The sequence below is a fragment of the Alnus glutinosa genome, chromosome 3 (genome assembly GCF_958979055.1).
Source record: "Alnus glutinosa chromosome 3, dhAlnGlut1.1, whole genome shotgun sequence".
Classification (NCBI taxonomy): Eukaryota; Viridiplantae; Streptophyta; class Magnoliopsida; order Fagales; family Betulaceae; genus Alnus; species Alnus glutinosa.
The window spans coordinates 7,395,908-7,409,165 of NC_084888.1; the positions used below are offsets into that span (position 1 = coordinate 7,395,908).

Genomic DNA, 13,258 nt, shown 5'->3' on the forward strand with positions numbered 1-13,258 from the left:
ATGTGTGAAGAACCAAAGGGCTGCACCTCTTCTTTTATAGAAATCTTGGAAGGTTCAGATCACTATAAGCCATCCTTGATCAACGGCTGAGGACTTTGGACGTGTGTAGCAAGTTGGGTGAGTCATGTGGGTGACGTACGTGATGAGGAGGAACACAGCACCTGGACATCTATCCTCAACCAACTGATAGTTAGCTTCTAACTTAGGAACTAATTTCCTAACTAAATTTCCTTTCGATGGTTTCTCTGTTGATTGAACTGGGTTGGGCTTATGCACATGCTGGAAATCATGGACTGGGCTGAGCACAATAATATGTAATAATGCAAGCTAAAAAGGAATGCTGGACTTGTGAAAAAGAAATGAAAACAAACCTGAACATGGGTTTTAACTACCCACGTGAACTATAACATTTTTCTTAAGTAAAAACTATTCCCTTTTTAAAACATGTGGGCTGGTTCTACTTGGATTGGGCTGCCGTATGGACTGGGTTTGTGGACAAATTAACAAATGGGCTGGGCCGAGTTAAAAAGATGTACCCATCAATTATTAATGCTAATTTTCGCCATAATTAGATGGACTATTTTTCGCGGGTGTTTTCGTATTCTTAACGAAGTCTAAAAATTATAAAATTTGGAGGGTAGTTAGAGGACTTTGAGACGAGCGTTTTGACTTTTGAATCGACCAAAACAGAGTTCATTTGACCACATTTTCGTTATTTCAAAGTTTAAGGTCCGTTTAAACCTTTATTGAACTATAATTAAACTAAAACAATAAAGGTAAATGTTCCTTAATAAATAAATATTTATATTCATATTTAAAAATACGGGGTATTACACACAAGTTAAAAAGAGAGATTATAACTTTAGGATCAGAAAGTTCCCTAATCAAGGATTCAACTTTGTGCAGGATGCAATGGCATGGGGAAAATGAAGTTCCATCACTAAACATAGGTATCCTAATTAATGTAATTAAATAATTACATCTAAATCTAGTTATCATATAAAAGCATCAAAACTAGGGATGGAACTCCACTCCCAAAATTATTTTTGAAGGGGGTTTTTTCTATAACTAATTTTCTTTATTTGTTTGGAAAGTCAAAAAAGAAAACTCCTACATTCACTAGAATTTAATTGGAAATGCAGCCTTAAATGAAGGTAATTCCACCACTTTAAACAAAACTCGGAAACAACAAACGAAGACTAGAGGATCAAGAAAGTCATCACTAATTTAGGATTTCACATCGTATAACTACTATTTGTTCTCACATCATCAGTAATTTCCAAATTGTAGATCTTAGTTTGTAATTAAAATACCTTTTGAACAAAAACGAAGGCAATCAATGTAATACCCAAGCTGAAGCGTGCATACTCGTCTCCAACTTAGTAAAATATAGCGCCCTTAAATCTGCAATCTGCAAGACGGATTTTCAAAAGCACCCAATATTTCACAATAAATTGAAAAATCTGGGGAAAAAAACAAAAACAAAACAAATTCCCAACAAACCCATTAGAGAGAGTGAGAGTTGCTCAACCAACAGATTGTAGAAATGACATACTTGTTTAGCGGCCTTGACGAGAGTGGCTACTAAGGAGCTTAGTCAAACAGGGGCAGCATCAAGAAGAGAGAGGAGGTGTTTGTGGAGGTTAAGGTTCAATACGGCGGTGCGAGAGAGTGGAAAGTCGAAAGGGGAGAAGGAAAAAGGAGAAAGACGGACTGCTGGAAGAGGGAATAATTTAGCTTGAGGGCAATAAAGTATTTTAGTCAAACAGGGCCAGCATCTTTTGGAAAAAGGGTGCAAAAATCAGAAAACCTGGAGGAACAAGCTAAGGGGCAAAAATGAGAAAAATACTTGCTGAGTGGGCCCAAGGGTGGGGGGAAAAATTGGGGGGAGGAGGGAAAGGGGTTTTCAAACGGAGCCCTTATTTAAAAATCAGAGTTTCCTAATGTTGTTATAGGTAAATAATTATTCAAACCAACAAGTTTCTTACGTATGACTTGAACCAGCTACAGAATTGGTTCCGATGTTGCTTCACCAACTGCTGATGCGAGGTACGTTCCCTATTGTTTGGTTCCATTAACGACTCCATGTGCATCCTATACGTCAACAAAAGATGTATTTGGTTACTTTTCATTGTATTTAGAGGCTAACAATATCTACCAATAATGTGACTCACGTGCGAAATTGGAGGAAATCGTCAGAGTTGAATAAAATATATTGGTGTGCTTGCTCAAACGTGCAATTGTCAAGTTTTAACCAATTGGTCGCCCCTCTCGATTCATCTTGGTATCTTAGGGCCTTATTGTGGACCGTTGGCGCGTTGACTAAATATCGTGAGCAAAATGTCAATAATTCGTCTACAATGTAACCCTCTGCAATAGACCCTTCGGGTGCGGCCTTATTACGAACGGTACGTTTATATGTACCAAGGCACCTACATTAAAGTTAGACCATGGGACTGTCACATAAGAAATATATATTTTAATAGGTCATTTGGTTGAACAAATGTCAAGCTAACAGAATTTTAACATTACCTCTCAACGGGATACATCCACCTTTAATGTATCGGTCCGCCCAGTTTGCATTCACGTACTAAATGTATGATTACGTGCACCATGAATGTAAAAAAATCCTGAAGGAATATTCGTTCCAATTTGCACAAGATTATGGGCATTTGATTCTCTAGACGATCCAGTTCTTCCACCCGCAGTGTTTTTGAACAAATATCCTTAAAGAACCCATATAGCTCAATTAAAGGCCTCACAACATCATCCGATAAGGTTCCTCGAAGTGCAATTGGCATGAGTTGTTGCATGATTATGTGATTGTCATTACTCTTCAAACCCCCAACAGTACATTCCTTGAGCTTGACACAGCGTGACACATTTGAAGAGTATCTATCTGGCACTCTAACATCATGTAACACTTGCAGGAAGTCAGTCTTATCTTTTTTTGTCATTGTGAAACAAGCTGCGGGCAAAAGTGTTTTACCGTTTTCCGCGGTAAATGGATGAAGTTCTGCTCTCAATTTCATCTTACGCAAGTCTTGACGTGCTTCGTGGTTGTCTTTGGTTTTACCATTCATGTTCAATAGCGTGCCAAGTATGTTATCAACGACATTTTTTTCTGTGTGCATCACATCAATGTTATGGCGTAGTAATTGATCTTTCCAATAAGGTAAATCGTATAATACACTTCGCAGCTTCCAATCAATTTCCCCAGCCGGCAGCTTATGTCCGGTCCTTGCCCGATTGACAACACATTCTAATTGTCTCATGATCTTATCGCCATCCAGCACTTTGGGAGGACCAACCATTTCCTGCACACCATTGAATCATCTCTTATTTCTTCTCCATGGATGATCCAGAGGCAACCATCGCCTATGTCCCATAAAGTAGAATTTTTTTACCATAAGTTAGTCATGTTGATTGCGTTTCATGCATACAACAAGGACATGCTTTCCGTCCATGTGTACTCCAACCTGACAAATCACCATATGCCAAGAAGTCATTTATCGTCCACATCAAGGCCAAACGCATTGTGAAATATTTTTTCGAGGTTACATCAAAAGTTTGTACCCCTACTTTCCATAGTTTTTTCAACTCACTTACAAGGGGCGCTAAGTACACATCTATATTCTATCCTGGTGCACTCAGACCTGGGATAATCAAACTTAACATAAACTACGGTTGCTCCATGCACATCCAAGGAGACAAATTGTAGGGTACTAACATTACCGGCCAAGTACTGTGACTAGAGGACATGTTACCAAACAGATTGAAGCCATCTAAAGCTAAACCTAGCCTCACATTTCGCGAGTCTAATGCAAATATTGGCTAACATGAATCGAATGCCTTCCATGCTTCTCCATCGGCCGGATGCCTCAACACACCGTCTCTTGTACGGCCTTGAGCGTACCACTTCATATGTGGTGATGTATGATGTGACATAAACAACCTCTGCAACCTTGGTATTAGAGGGAACCAACGCAACACTTTGGCCGGCTTTTTTTTCGAACTTTTTGTCGACCCATCTTCATTAGTTAAGTCATCCTTCCACCTGGACTCATTGCAGAATGTACATTTGTCCAACTTTTCATTTTCCCTCCAAAACAACATACAACCTTTGCGACAAGCCAATATCTTCTCATACTCAAGGCCCAAATCCCTCAAGTACTTTTTCGCCTCGTATGTGTCTTTAGGCAAACTTGCATCTGGATGCATTAGCTCATTGATGAATTCAAGCACCATGGATAATGATGTATTGCTCCAACCGCCCATACACTTAATACTATATAGACGCACAATAGCTCCCAATTCGCTATGTTTTGTATTTCCATGGAGTGGCGTATCAGCATCCTTTAGCAATTCTTCTAACTTATTCGCCACCCTGTTAGAGTCTTCAATTTCAACATCCACAGACTCGGCTTCGGCTTCAACTCCCACTTGAGACCCACCAGCTTCTACACAAACATCGTGCATCATGAAAACGTCATTAAGCATGTCTTGCATCCCACTGGACCCCCCATGTAGTGGAATGCTATCCACTTGAAGCGTCTTGTGAGCTTCATGTATTGCCTCGTTATGAACGGGAGGGACAAATGATTCCCCATGCATTTTTCACTCAATGTAACCCTCAATAATCCTAGCACCTAACGTTAAATGGGCAAATACGACTTCACTGGACCATGATTTGCCCAACAAACACTTCTTACAGGGGCACACAATGACCCATTTTCTATTCTCATGTTCACGTGCAAATTTCACAAACGCCATAACCCCGCGAATATACTCTCGCGAACTTTGCGGCAACTTCATCCAACTCTTGTCCATCTTTCTAACTACATCACATAAAAGTCCAAATATTTCGAGATATGATACCTCAAGATCAGAAAAATTCAAGATAATCACCCATATATCTAACTTTGTAACTCCTAAGAGCAGAAAAATTCAAGATAGTTGATATAAGTATAAGATTATCAACTGGTTAGTTGGTAATTTGAACAACATCAAGTGAATACAGGCCAACTTATATTTCTTTCATACACAGAGAGAACTAAAATAGAATTATAAAATTCAAAAGTCTCTCTGAAGTCCTAATACAAGCCTGAGTATATAATAATAATAATAATATATATATATATATATATATATATATATATATATATATACAACACAATATGGACTAGTTTGCAAAACCAATCATGATTTAGAATAATGATTTTTCTTAGGCTCTATCATTAGGAAATAACAAGTGGGGAATATGAGTTTGAAACTTTGAATAACAAGGACAATGCCATTCCAAAGTGTTACTGAATATCTATAAATATAGGGAGATGAAAGTAGATTAACCTTCTTAGGTAGAATTATAGAATATAACCTCAATTGTAAAGAAACTTTGAAGCTAGCAGTTTAGATTTTTAGTAGTTAAGCTATTGTTGTTTTGGTAAATTTTCCTTTTCACATTCTCCATGGAGGGAAAAAAGAGTTAGTTCCTTTATTAAATTATGTGAGTCACATTTATTCTTTATTATCTTTGCCTTTATTCCACAGCCCCACATTTAAAAGCTTTATCCCTCTTTACATTTTTTGTTTTTATCTACGTCGTCTCTTCTTCTAGTAATTCTAGGTCTGCTACTTTTCCTTTGTCGCTTTTCTCTCTTGATTTTCTTTTTTAAGTTTCACATAACTATATATCTTTTTTTGTTTAATTATACAAAAAAATATATATATATATTACCATGTATATACGATATATGTAACCTTCAGAAACTTCTTCTTCTTTTTTTTGGCGATTTTTAGATTTTAATCTAATATATAATTGAAATACTTATAAGGATAGATTTTACAAAGTGCCCTAAAATAAACTGATTTTACTGCATTGTAAGGTAATTGTAGGATAAAATGTAGTTTTTATCATTACTCTACTATATTAATATGGAGAAGAAGCTAAAAAATTCCCATGCATTACACTAATAGAAATATTGGATTTGCTAGACTTGGAGTACGTAGCAATTGCTCTAATGGAAAGCGATTTTTGGCGAACAAATAAAGTAGAGTTGGTTTGAATAATGGTTGAGTTGGGAAGGGGTGGAAAGTTTCTTGTGGTGGATTTCTCTCTTTTGTTTTTGGTTTTTTAGTGCTATTTTTCCATATCTAGCTTAAATCAGCGACTTTAGATTCTGATTTCAAAAGATGGACCACAGATAGGACTTACAGAGAGTACGTTATTAGTTTATGCTCAAAAGCCAAAGCTCTCAACTTCGCGATCAGTGCCCAGAAATTGCAAGATATTATGCCTCAGTTCTCACTACATTGTCTAATGGTTTAATCAACTCATCCACCACGCATGAGATATCTTAATTAGTCAATTATCCATGTGTACTAGAACTCACACAACACCGGGGAAGAAAACAAAGGAGGTGAGAAAACATTCCACAGCCACACATGTATGTATCTATCTATCTATGTATACATATGAATGGACTAAATAGAGAAATTGGAATTTAGGAGCCAGTCCCATCATCTATCAATCATAAACAAGAAAATAAATTTTGATCAGTCAACAGTACCAAATACAAAGCAAGCCTCAGAAAAAAAAAAAAAATTAAAATAAAATTGCATCCATAATATCAAAGACCCAAACTAAAGGATGTATTTCATTGCTAAAGGTAATTGAAATAAGACTCCAATACTTTTTTTGTGTTTTATTTTTCTTAGAGATTTTTTTTTTTTTTTGGTAAGTATAAGTGTTCCTCCAATACATTTTTGCACAGTTTGATGTTTTTTTAAGAGCACAAGTAGAGAGCAAATGAAACCATACACCTTTTGCATTCTAAATATTATGTACGTCGATGACTCATTTAGTTAATAATCATACACCTTATGCATTCTAAACCATACATCTCTAGACTCTAATACATAATTATTATTAATACCATAAATCACCCTCAACTCTTGTTTGTCTATTAGGTTTTCTCCCGTGCATATTCCCAGAAAATGAGATTAATCTAAGGATAAATACACACGCTTATCAGTTTTACCATAAATACAAAAAATGAGATTACTCACATGAGCGCAAAAAAAAAAAAAAAAGCCAAAAAATTGAAGCACTAATTACCTATACATTGGGCGTCGGGGGTGGGCTACCGGGGCTGCTAGCTGCAGGGACGCGTCGAGTGTCGCCAAAAAAGGTGAGGGCGGGCTGGCATCTTCTTGATCTGACAAAGATAGGGCCAGACGAAGTACGAGCTAGAAAGAAAGAAAGAGAGAGAGAGAGAGAGAGAGAGAGAGAGAGAGAGAGAGAGAGAGCCGACCGATCGATCCTGAGCTAGCTAGAGAGAGAGAGTGCCGGCCTGACTGAGTGAGAGAGGCGCCAAAGATTCGGTCGGTAGACGGCGCTCGGCCGGATGAGAGAGAGAGAGAGGTAGCAGGGGGCCGGCCGGTTGATCGAGCTAGGGATTAAAATGATACTCCTTTTAGAATTAGGGTTATGGACGGTTGTTAAAAAACCGTCTGGAATTAGAAATTCCAGACGATTCATTAATAACCGTCGATGTATATACAGGCGGTTGGTAAAAAACCGTCCAGAATTTTTCGGAATTAGAAAATTCCAGATGGTTTTTTAACAACCATCTATACATTTCTAGACGGTTATATACAAACCGTCTGTAATTTCTAATTACGGACGGTTAGTTTATAATCGTCTATATATTTATAGACGGTTTTATGAAAACCGTCTGTATTTTTAGAGTCGATTTAAAAAAAAACTGACACAATTTTTTTTTCCCTAACGGTTTGAAAAAAAAAAAAAAGCGTCTATAATTATTTTTTTATAGACAGTTTTTTAAACCGTCTATAAAAAAACTGTCTAAAAATCCCCTTTTTTTTTGTAGTGATTCTTCTACGGTAAATGAATTTTATGGGTTTGACTGCTCCAAAATATTTTAATTTTGAAGAGTTCTTCAAAAAGTTTTCACTACATCACCAAAATTGCTTGTCTATTTTGTGCTTTGGCTAATTTGGTGATATTGTATGTGATAATTAATTGCTATATTTGTTGTGATTGGTTGAGAACACTTATTCATCTCCCTCTAGTTGTTGTTTAGGGTCAAGCAAAATTTCAATTGGTATTAGAGCGAGATTCACTCTATTTGGATCAACCTCTTGACTGTGATCCTCGACTCCCGTTGTCATGACTCAATCACAATCTCTGATTATTGGCATCTAAATTTGAGGAGATAAGAATGAAAGGGGATGAAACGTCTCATGAGTTCAATACTCAACTCAACGACATAGTGAATTCTAGCATTAACCTAGGGGAGAAAATTCCTAAAAACATAATTTTCAAAAAAATTATGAGGTCCTTACCTGAGAGGTTTAGACCTAAGGTTATAACTATGAGGAAAGCAAAGACATGGACACCAAGAGAGTTGAGGAACTTGTAAGATCCTTTCAGACCTATAAGTTGTCTTTGCCTCAACCCAAGAGAAATAATTTTGCCTCAAAAGCTATGAGGGAAGATGTAAGTGACTCATCTAAAGAGGAATTGGTTTTGCTTGCCAATAGATTTAGAGAGTTCCTCAGAACCAAGAAAGAAAACAGTAGGAACAAATCATCCAAGATGATTGAGAAATCCAAGGGCAATTCTAGTGGATCGAGCTTCCCAAGGAAAGAAAGACAAGAGCAAGAAGGATAAGAGTTCTCAAGGTATTCAATGCCATGAGTGTTCCAAGTTTAGGCATATTCGGGCTGAGTGTTCAAACTATAAGAAATTCAAGGGAAAGACCATGAATGTGACCTTAAGTGATGAGTCAGGTTTTGATGACTCAAATAAGCCAGATGACAAAAATAAAAATTTTATGGCTCTCAACCATTCGTTGAAAAGTAGGAGTGAACGTACCACAACCAGACTGGGAAGAGTAATCTCATCATGATTCTAATGATGAGTATGACTTGCAAGTAGCTTACAATAAGCTTTTTGAAGAATGTAGGAAGTTGAAAAAACTTAAAAAGAAAACCATAAAAAAGTTTAATGAAGTGGAATTTGAAAAAGAAAACTTGCGTGTTAAATTGGATTACTCACATGCCTTGGTTGATAAGTTGAAGCTTGGCATTGGTGTGCTTAATGAACGAAACAAGTAACATGAGAATGAACTTAATGAACCTAAAAGATCAGTTGGAAAAATTATTCAGTGATAAGATTCATAAGATGATGAGTGTTCAAAAGAGTCATGGTGATAAAGTTGATTTAGGTTTTGTTGATACTTGCTTATGTCTTTACCTTCTTCTCATGAAAAAAAAAATATATGGTTTTAAACATAAAGTTGTTTTTGTTCTTGTTGCAATTGATAAAGGTAAAAAATTTGTTTGTGATAATGGTGTGCCAAAAGTCCAAGTCTAAGTCTAAGTCTGGTCCCCCTACTAGGAGACAGGATAGCCCAACGTTTGTCCATTCTTCGCACTGCTATATTGTGGCAAGAATTGGTCATATTTGAACAAGTGCTTTATGTTGAGACCCAATGAGCATGTGAATGAAAATTCCTATCATAAAAATAATCGTGAGAGGTTGTTAGAGATGATGATGGCAGTTTTGGCGAAGATTTTAACTAAACAAGTTCAATGATGATTTTAAAAGACACATCAATTATCAATTATGTGTTACGTTCACAGTACTGCTTAATTACATTGGTTCAAGTTATATATTAACACCAGAAATTGAGATTTAAAATTTATAACATTTTACTTGAGGCAAGAACACAATCTTCTTTCTGAAAACTGAAAATAGACACTCCAAGTACTGCTTGAACCAAAAAGAAGAAAAAACTCAATTACAAAAAGAAGTAAAAAGGAGGAAAATTGACTAGAGAAGCTACAGCTACTCATTATTTCCTAGACTTCTACATTACACTTGCTCTTGGCTCGCACCACAGAGGTTTTCACATGCTACTTAGTACTTACAATGTCCATCACTGGTTTCGATGAACACTCTGCATCTCTCTTTCAATGCTGGCTCGGATAGACAAGAGCATTGGCTAATGAATCCGCCAAATGTGAGGACAGAATTTTTTTTTTCTTTTTTCTTTTTTGTGGGTGCGTGTGGGATGGATTCAGGTAAACATGATCAGGAGAAGAAATCTGGGTTGTCAAATGGGAAATTTGGGTCAAGATCAACCTTATCAAGTGAGAAATCCAAATTCAGAATAGGTGAATTGGTGACTGAGGTCGGGGCAGAAATTATGTCAGTGAGATCAGATTCGGAGGTTTGCACATTGTGGCCTAGTCCGTAGCTGTTCAGACAGCATGGTGACATCGGAAACATGTTGGATTCAGATGTTGTCGGTGATAAAAATGTTGGAGAAAGGCTACCCATGAAATTGTTCTCCAACATGGACTCACAGAAAATATTGGCGTCCTCATGATTTTCCGATCCAATTGGTGTAGAAGGGAAGGAAAATGATGGAAATATGTCATCCTCCTCCCTGGCGTCCAAGCCCTCAGTCTTAACTGTAAGCCGGGCTGCAAAATTGCATACCATTTCCTGAGGTGGTTTTTCTTCGTGCCTTTTCAGTTGTTGTGCGTGGTGATGATTCTTGTTCTCCGTTAACCTTGGACTTATCATTGACGTCGATGCCACGTTTAAACGAGAGGCTTGGCTACAGGTGTGCCGTCCTCGATAGGTTACCTCGAAGATCGCTGGGTCCTCATCCGATCTCTGAACCAGCTTTGTGGCTAAACAGCCCTGCCCATTTCGATGAGTGCATCTATAGTAGCCCCTACAAGAGAAACAGCATGTGTTAGAAATATAACTTCAAAATTTCTTGCAAATTACTGTCACTTCACATCATCAGCCGATTTGACATTAATATTTGTGATTTTTCCAGAGACACGGTTTTGTGGTCCAAATGGATGCATCGAAGACGCTGGACATATTGGACTGGGAACAGGGTTTGATAATTCTAACGTTAAAAACTTGTGTGCAAAATGATTGAAACCACGAACAAATTAGCTACAGACACACAACTTAGCCCAACAAAGAACAATCAACTTGTTAAATGTCAACCCCCACCAGCATTAAACAAAGTCCACACTTTAATAGAGCGTACAATGGACACAGTGTGTAAATTGCATCTAGATAAGTTCGAGACTAACCATTTTTGTTTTTCTTCACAGTTTCCAACTAAAAGGACAACTGGTTTGAAAGAGATATTTATGATCAAAAAATGCTTACAAATTATTTTCACCTTTTCAACTAAACTGAAAAAGCGTGGTGAGACAATTATATGTTGGCAGAGCAATGGATACGTTGCACTTCCCGTTTTCTAAGGCGTGTGTGGCACAAACCAAAAGGAATTACTTTGGATAAGACAGACATAAAAAAAATGGATCGGAAAAAGCTTCTCACCTCGGATAGTTAGCTCCGAGGATGTCCTTCTGCCCATATTTTCTCCAGCTATAACCATCATCAAGCGGCCCTTCCAGCCCTGTACCAGAGCAAACCTTTACTTGCTCTGTCCATCGGGGCAATGTCTTCCTATAACACACAAATCCCAATCAATAATCAGATGATATATTATATATTGCCTTAGCTAATTACAAGAATTGGTTTTAAGTCCTAAATTTACCTTTTCTTGTAGACATCTTTGTGCTTGGAATCCTGGTCAGAAACCGGACTCCTTGGGCTACTATTGGCAAAAGAACACGGCGATTCCAGTATGCTGATGATGGGCTTGGGCGTTCGCTCTCCCACGCAAGCACCCCAATTTAGCTTTGAAAGTGCTTTCTCATAACAAGAAAGTATCCTCTCAACCAAGAATTCACGTGTTTCATGCGATGAAGAAGGGTGAAGATGGTTCATAAGCTGCTGTGCGAGCTCCTTCCCTTGATTCAGCTCACTGATCAGACCCGTTTGCTCCCAATCAATGGTATTCTCCATTTACAAAAATAGCACAACTATAGCTTGAAGACTATGAATGTCCGAAAGGGAAGCCACAAAAGGGAAATGGAGAGGCTGACAAGTAGTGTAGAATCAAAGGCTGCAAACATGAAAGGAGCTTAAGCGCGCTCCAACAACACCAACTGGGTATTGGAAAAGGACACTTCTTCTCTATGAATTGCCTTCTTGTAAGATCACTGGCTAAGAATGTAAAAAAAGTGTGGAAGAAAAGTAACCTGAAACTCCAAATTAATCTTGAATCAATGATTTGTGGCTAAGTGCTTACGGAGCTTGTGAGATATAAATCTGAAGATTTTTTTTTAGTGGGTAAGCGAGAGAGTTGAAAGCTAACGTATTAAAAGGAAATGGAAAAGCCCATAGCGAAAGAAGTTGGGAGGAAGATGGGAATATAAGGGAGAGAAAAGAGAAGGAAACGAGAAAACTTTGACCAAGGAAAACCGAGTGCGATTTCTTTTTTATTTTTTCACGAAATGGACCTGTTTCTTGTCATGGATTATATAAGAAAAGTTGGGTGAGGGAAGTTCTAATTGCTGACCACTTCAAACCCCAACCCCAACCCCCACAAGGGTCGCAAAATAAATTAAGGTGTTTTAAAATTATTTGTTTGAATTTGAAAAATAAAATTTAAATGGATAATTGTGAAAAATTACTTATAAAATTTATCTAACCAAATAAATAGTTAGACTCCATAAAACACACGCCCAACAAGGTGACCGGAATTCATATCTTCTTAATTTGTTATTCGAATAATTAATAATTTAAACAATAAATATTAAAATAATAATAATAATAATAATAAAGTCCTTATGCTCAAACTAATGAACGGATTATTCAATATTTATTTAGACAAGTAGATTTTATAAAAGTTTTGTCATATTTACTGTTTGAATTATTAACGACCTAAATAACAAATATATTCTTTAAATAAAAAAAAATAATAAAAAAAAAAAAAAAAAAAAAAAAAACCAGAGATAACTCACCTCTCCCTCTCATACAAGGACCAAGCAACAACGCGGAAGAAGGTTTGAAGATTCCTTCGTAGCGATCCATTTTCGCTTTGACTTTCTAATGAAATCATCATATACGCTCACATGGCATTCAGGGATGTGATTTAGGATAGGAAACAAAAAAAACATTAAAAAATAAAAAAAGGGGTAGAAATTGAGGTGGCTTACGTAAAGTCACCAGCGTCATGTCGAACCCATGGATTACGTTGATGTGATTGGTTATCGAGCAGTGACGGAAATGATTGTTGGGTTTACTGTCCCTCAACCGGTTTTTTTAATAAAAAAATAATTCTTTTAT

At 37.0% G+C, this 13,258-nt stretch overlaps 1 protein-coding gene across 1 annotated transcript; it reads right to left on the reverse strand.

Moving 5' to 3' along the window:
* Positions 1-9,714: 9,714 nt before the first annotated feature.
* LOC133863620 (probable WRKY transcription factor 53) lies at positions 9,715-12,276 on the reverse strand. The gene is made up of 3 exons (XM_062299650.1): positions 11,622-12,276; positions 11,402-11,530; positions 9,715-10,772 (listed from the first exon to the last, which is right to left on the reverse strand). Exons 1-3 carry the CDS (start codon positions 11,930-11,932, stop codon positions 10,121-10,123), a joined length of 1,092 nt encoding a protein of 363 aa, XP_062155634.1. The 5' UTR covers positions 11,933-12,276; the 3' UTR covers positions 9,715-10,120.
* Between the last annotated feature and the right edge of the window lie 982 nt (positions 12,277-13,258).

What these genes read in the sequence shown, in the direction of transcription:
- LOC133863620 (XM_062299650.1), bottom strand. Translation starts at nt 11,932, where the DNA reads ATGGAGAATACCATTGATTGGGAGCAAACGGGTCTGATCAGTGAGCTG. An exon ending in AAAGATGTCTACAAGAAAAG is followed by an intron (nt 11,531 to 11,621) that starts GTAAATTTAGGA and finishes TGTGTGTTATAG; the next exon opens with GAAGACATTGCCCCGATGGA. An exon ending in CTCGGAGCTAACTATCCGAG is followed by an intron (nt 10,773 to 11,401) that starts GTGAGAAGCTTT and finishes TTTCTCTTGTAG; the next exon opens with GGGCTACTATAGATGCACTC.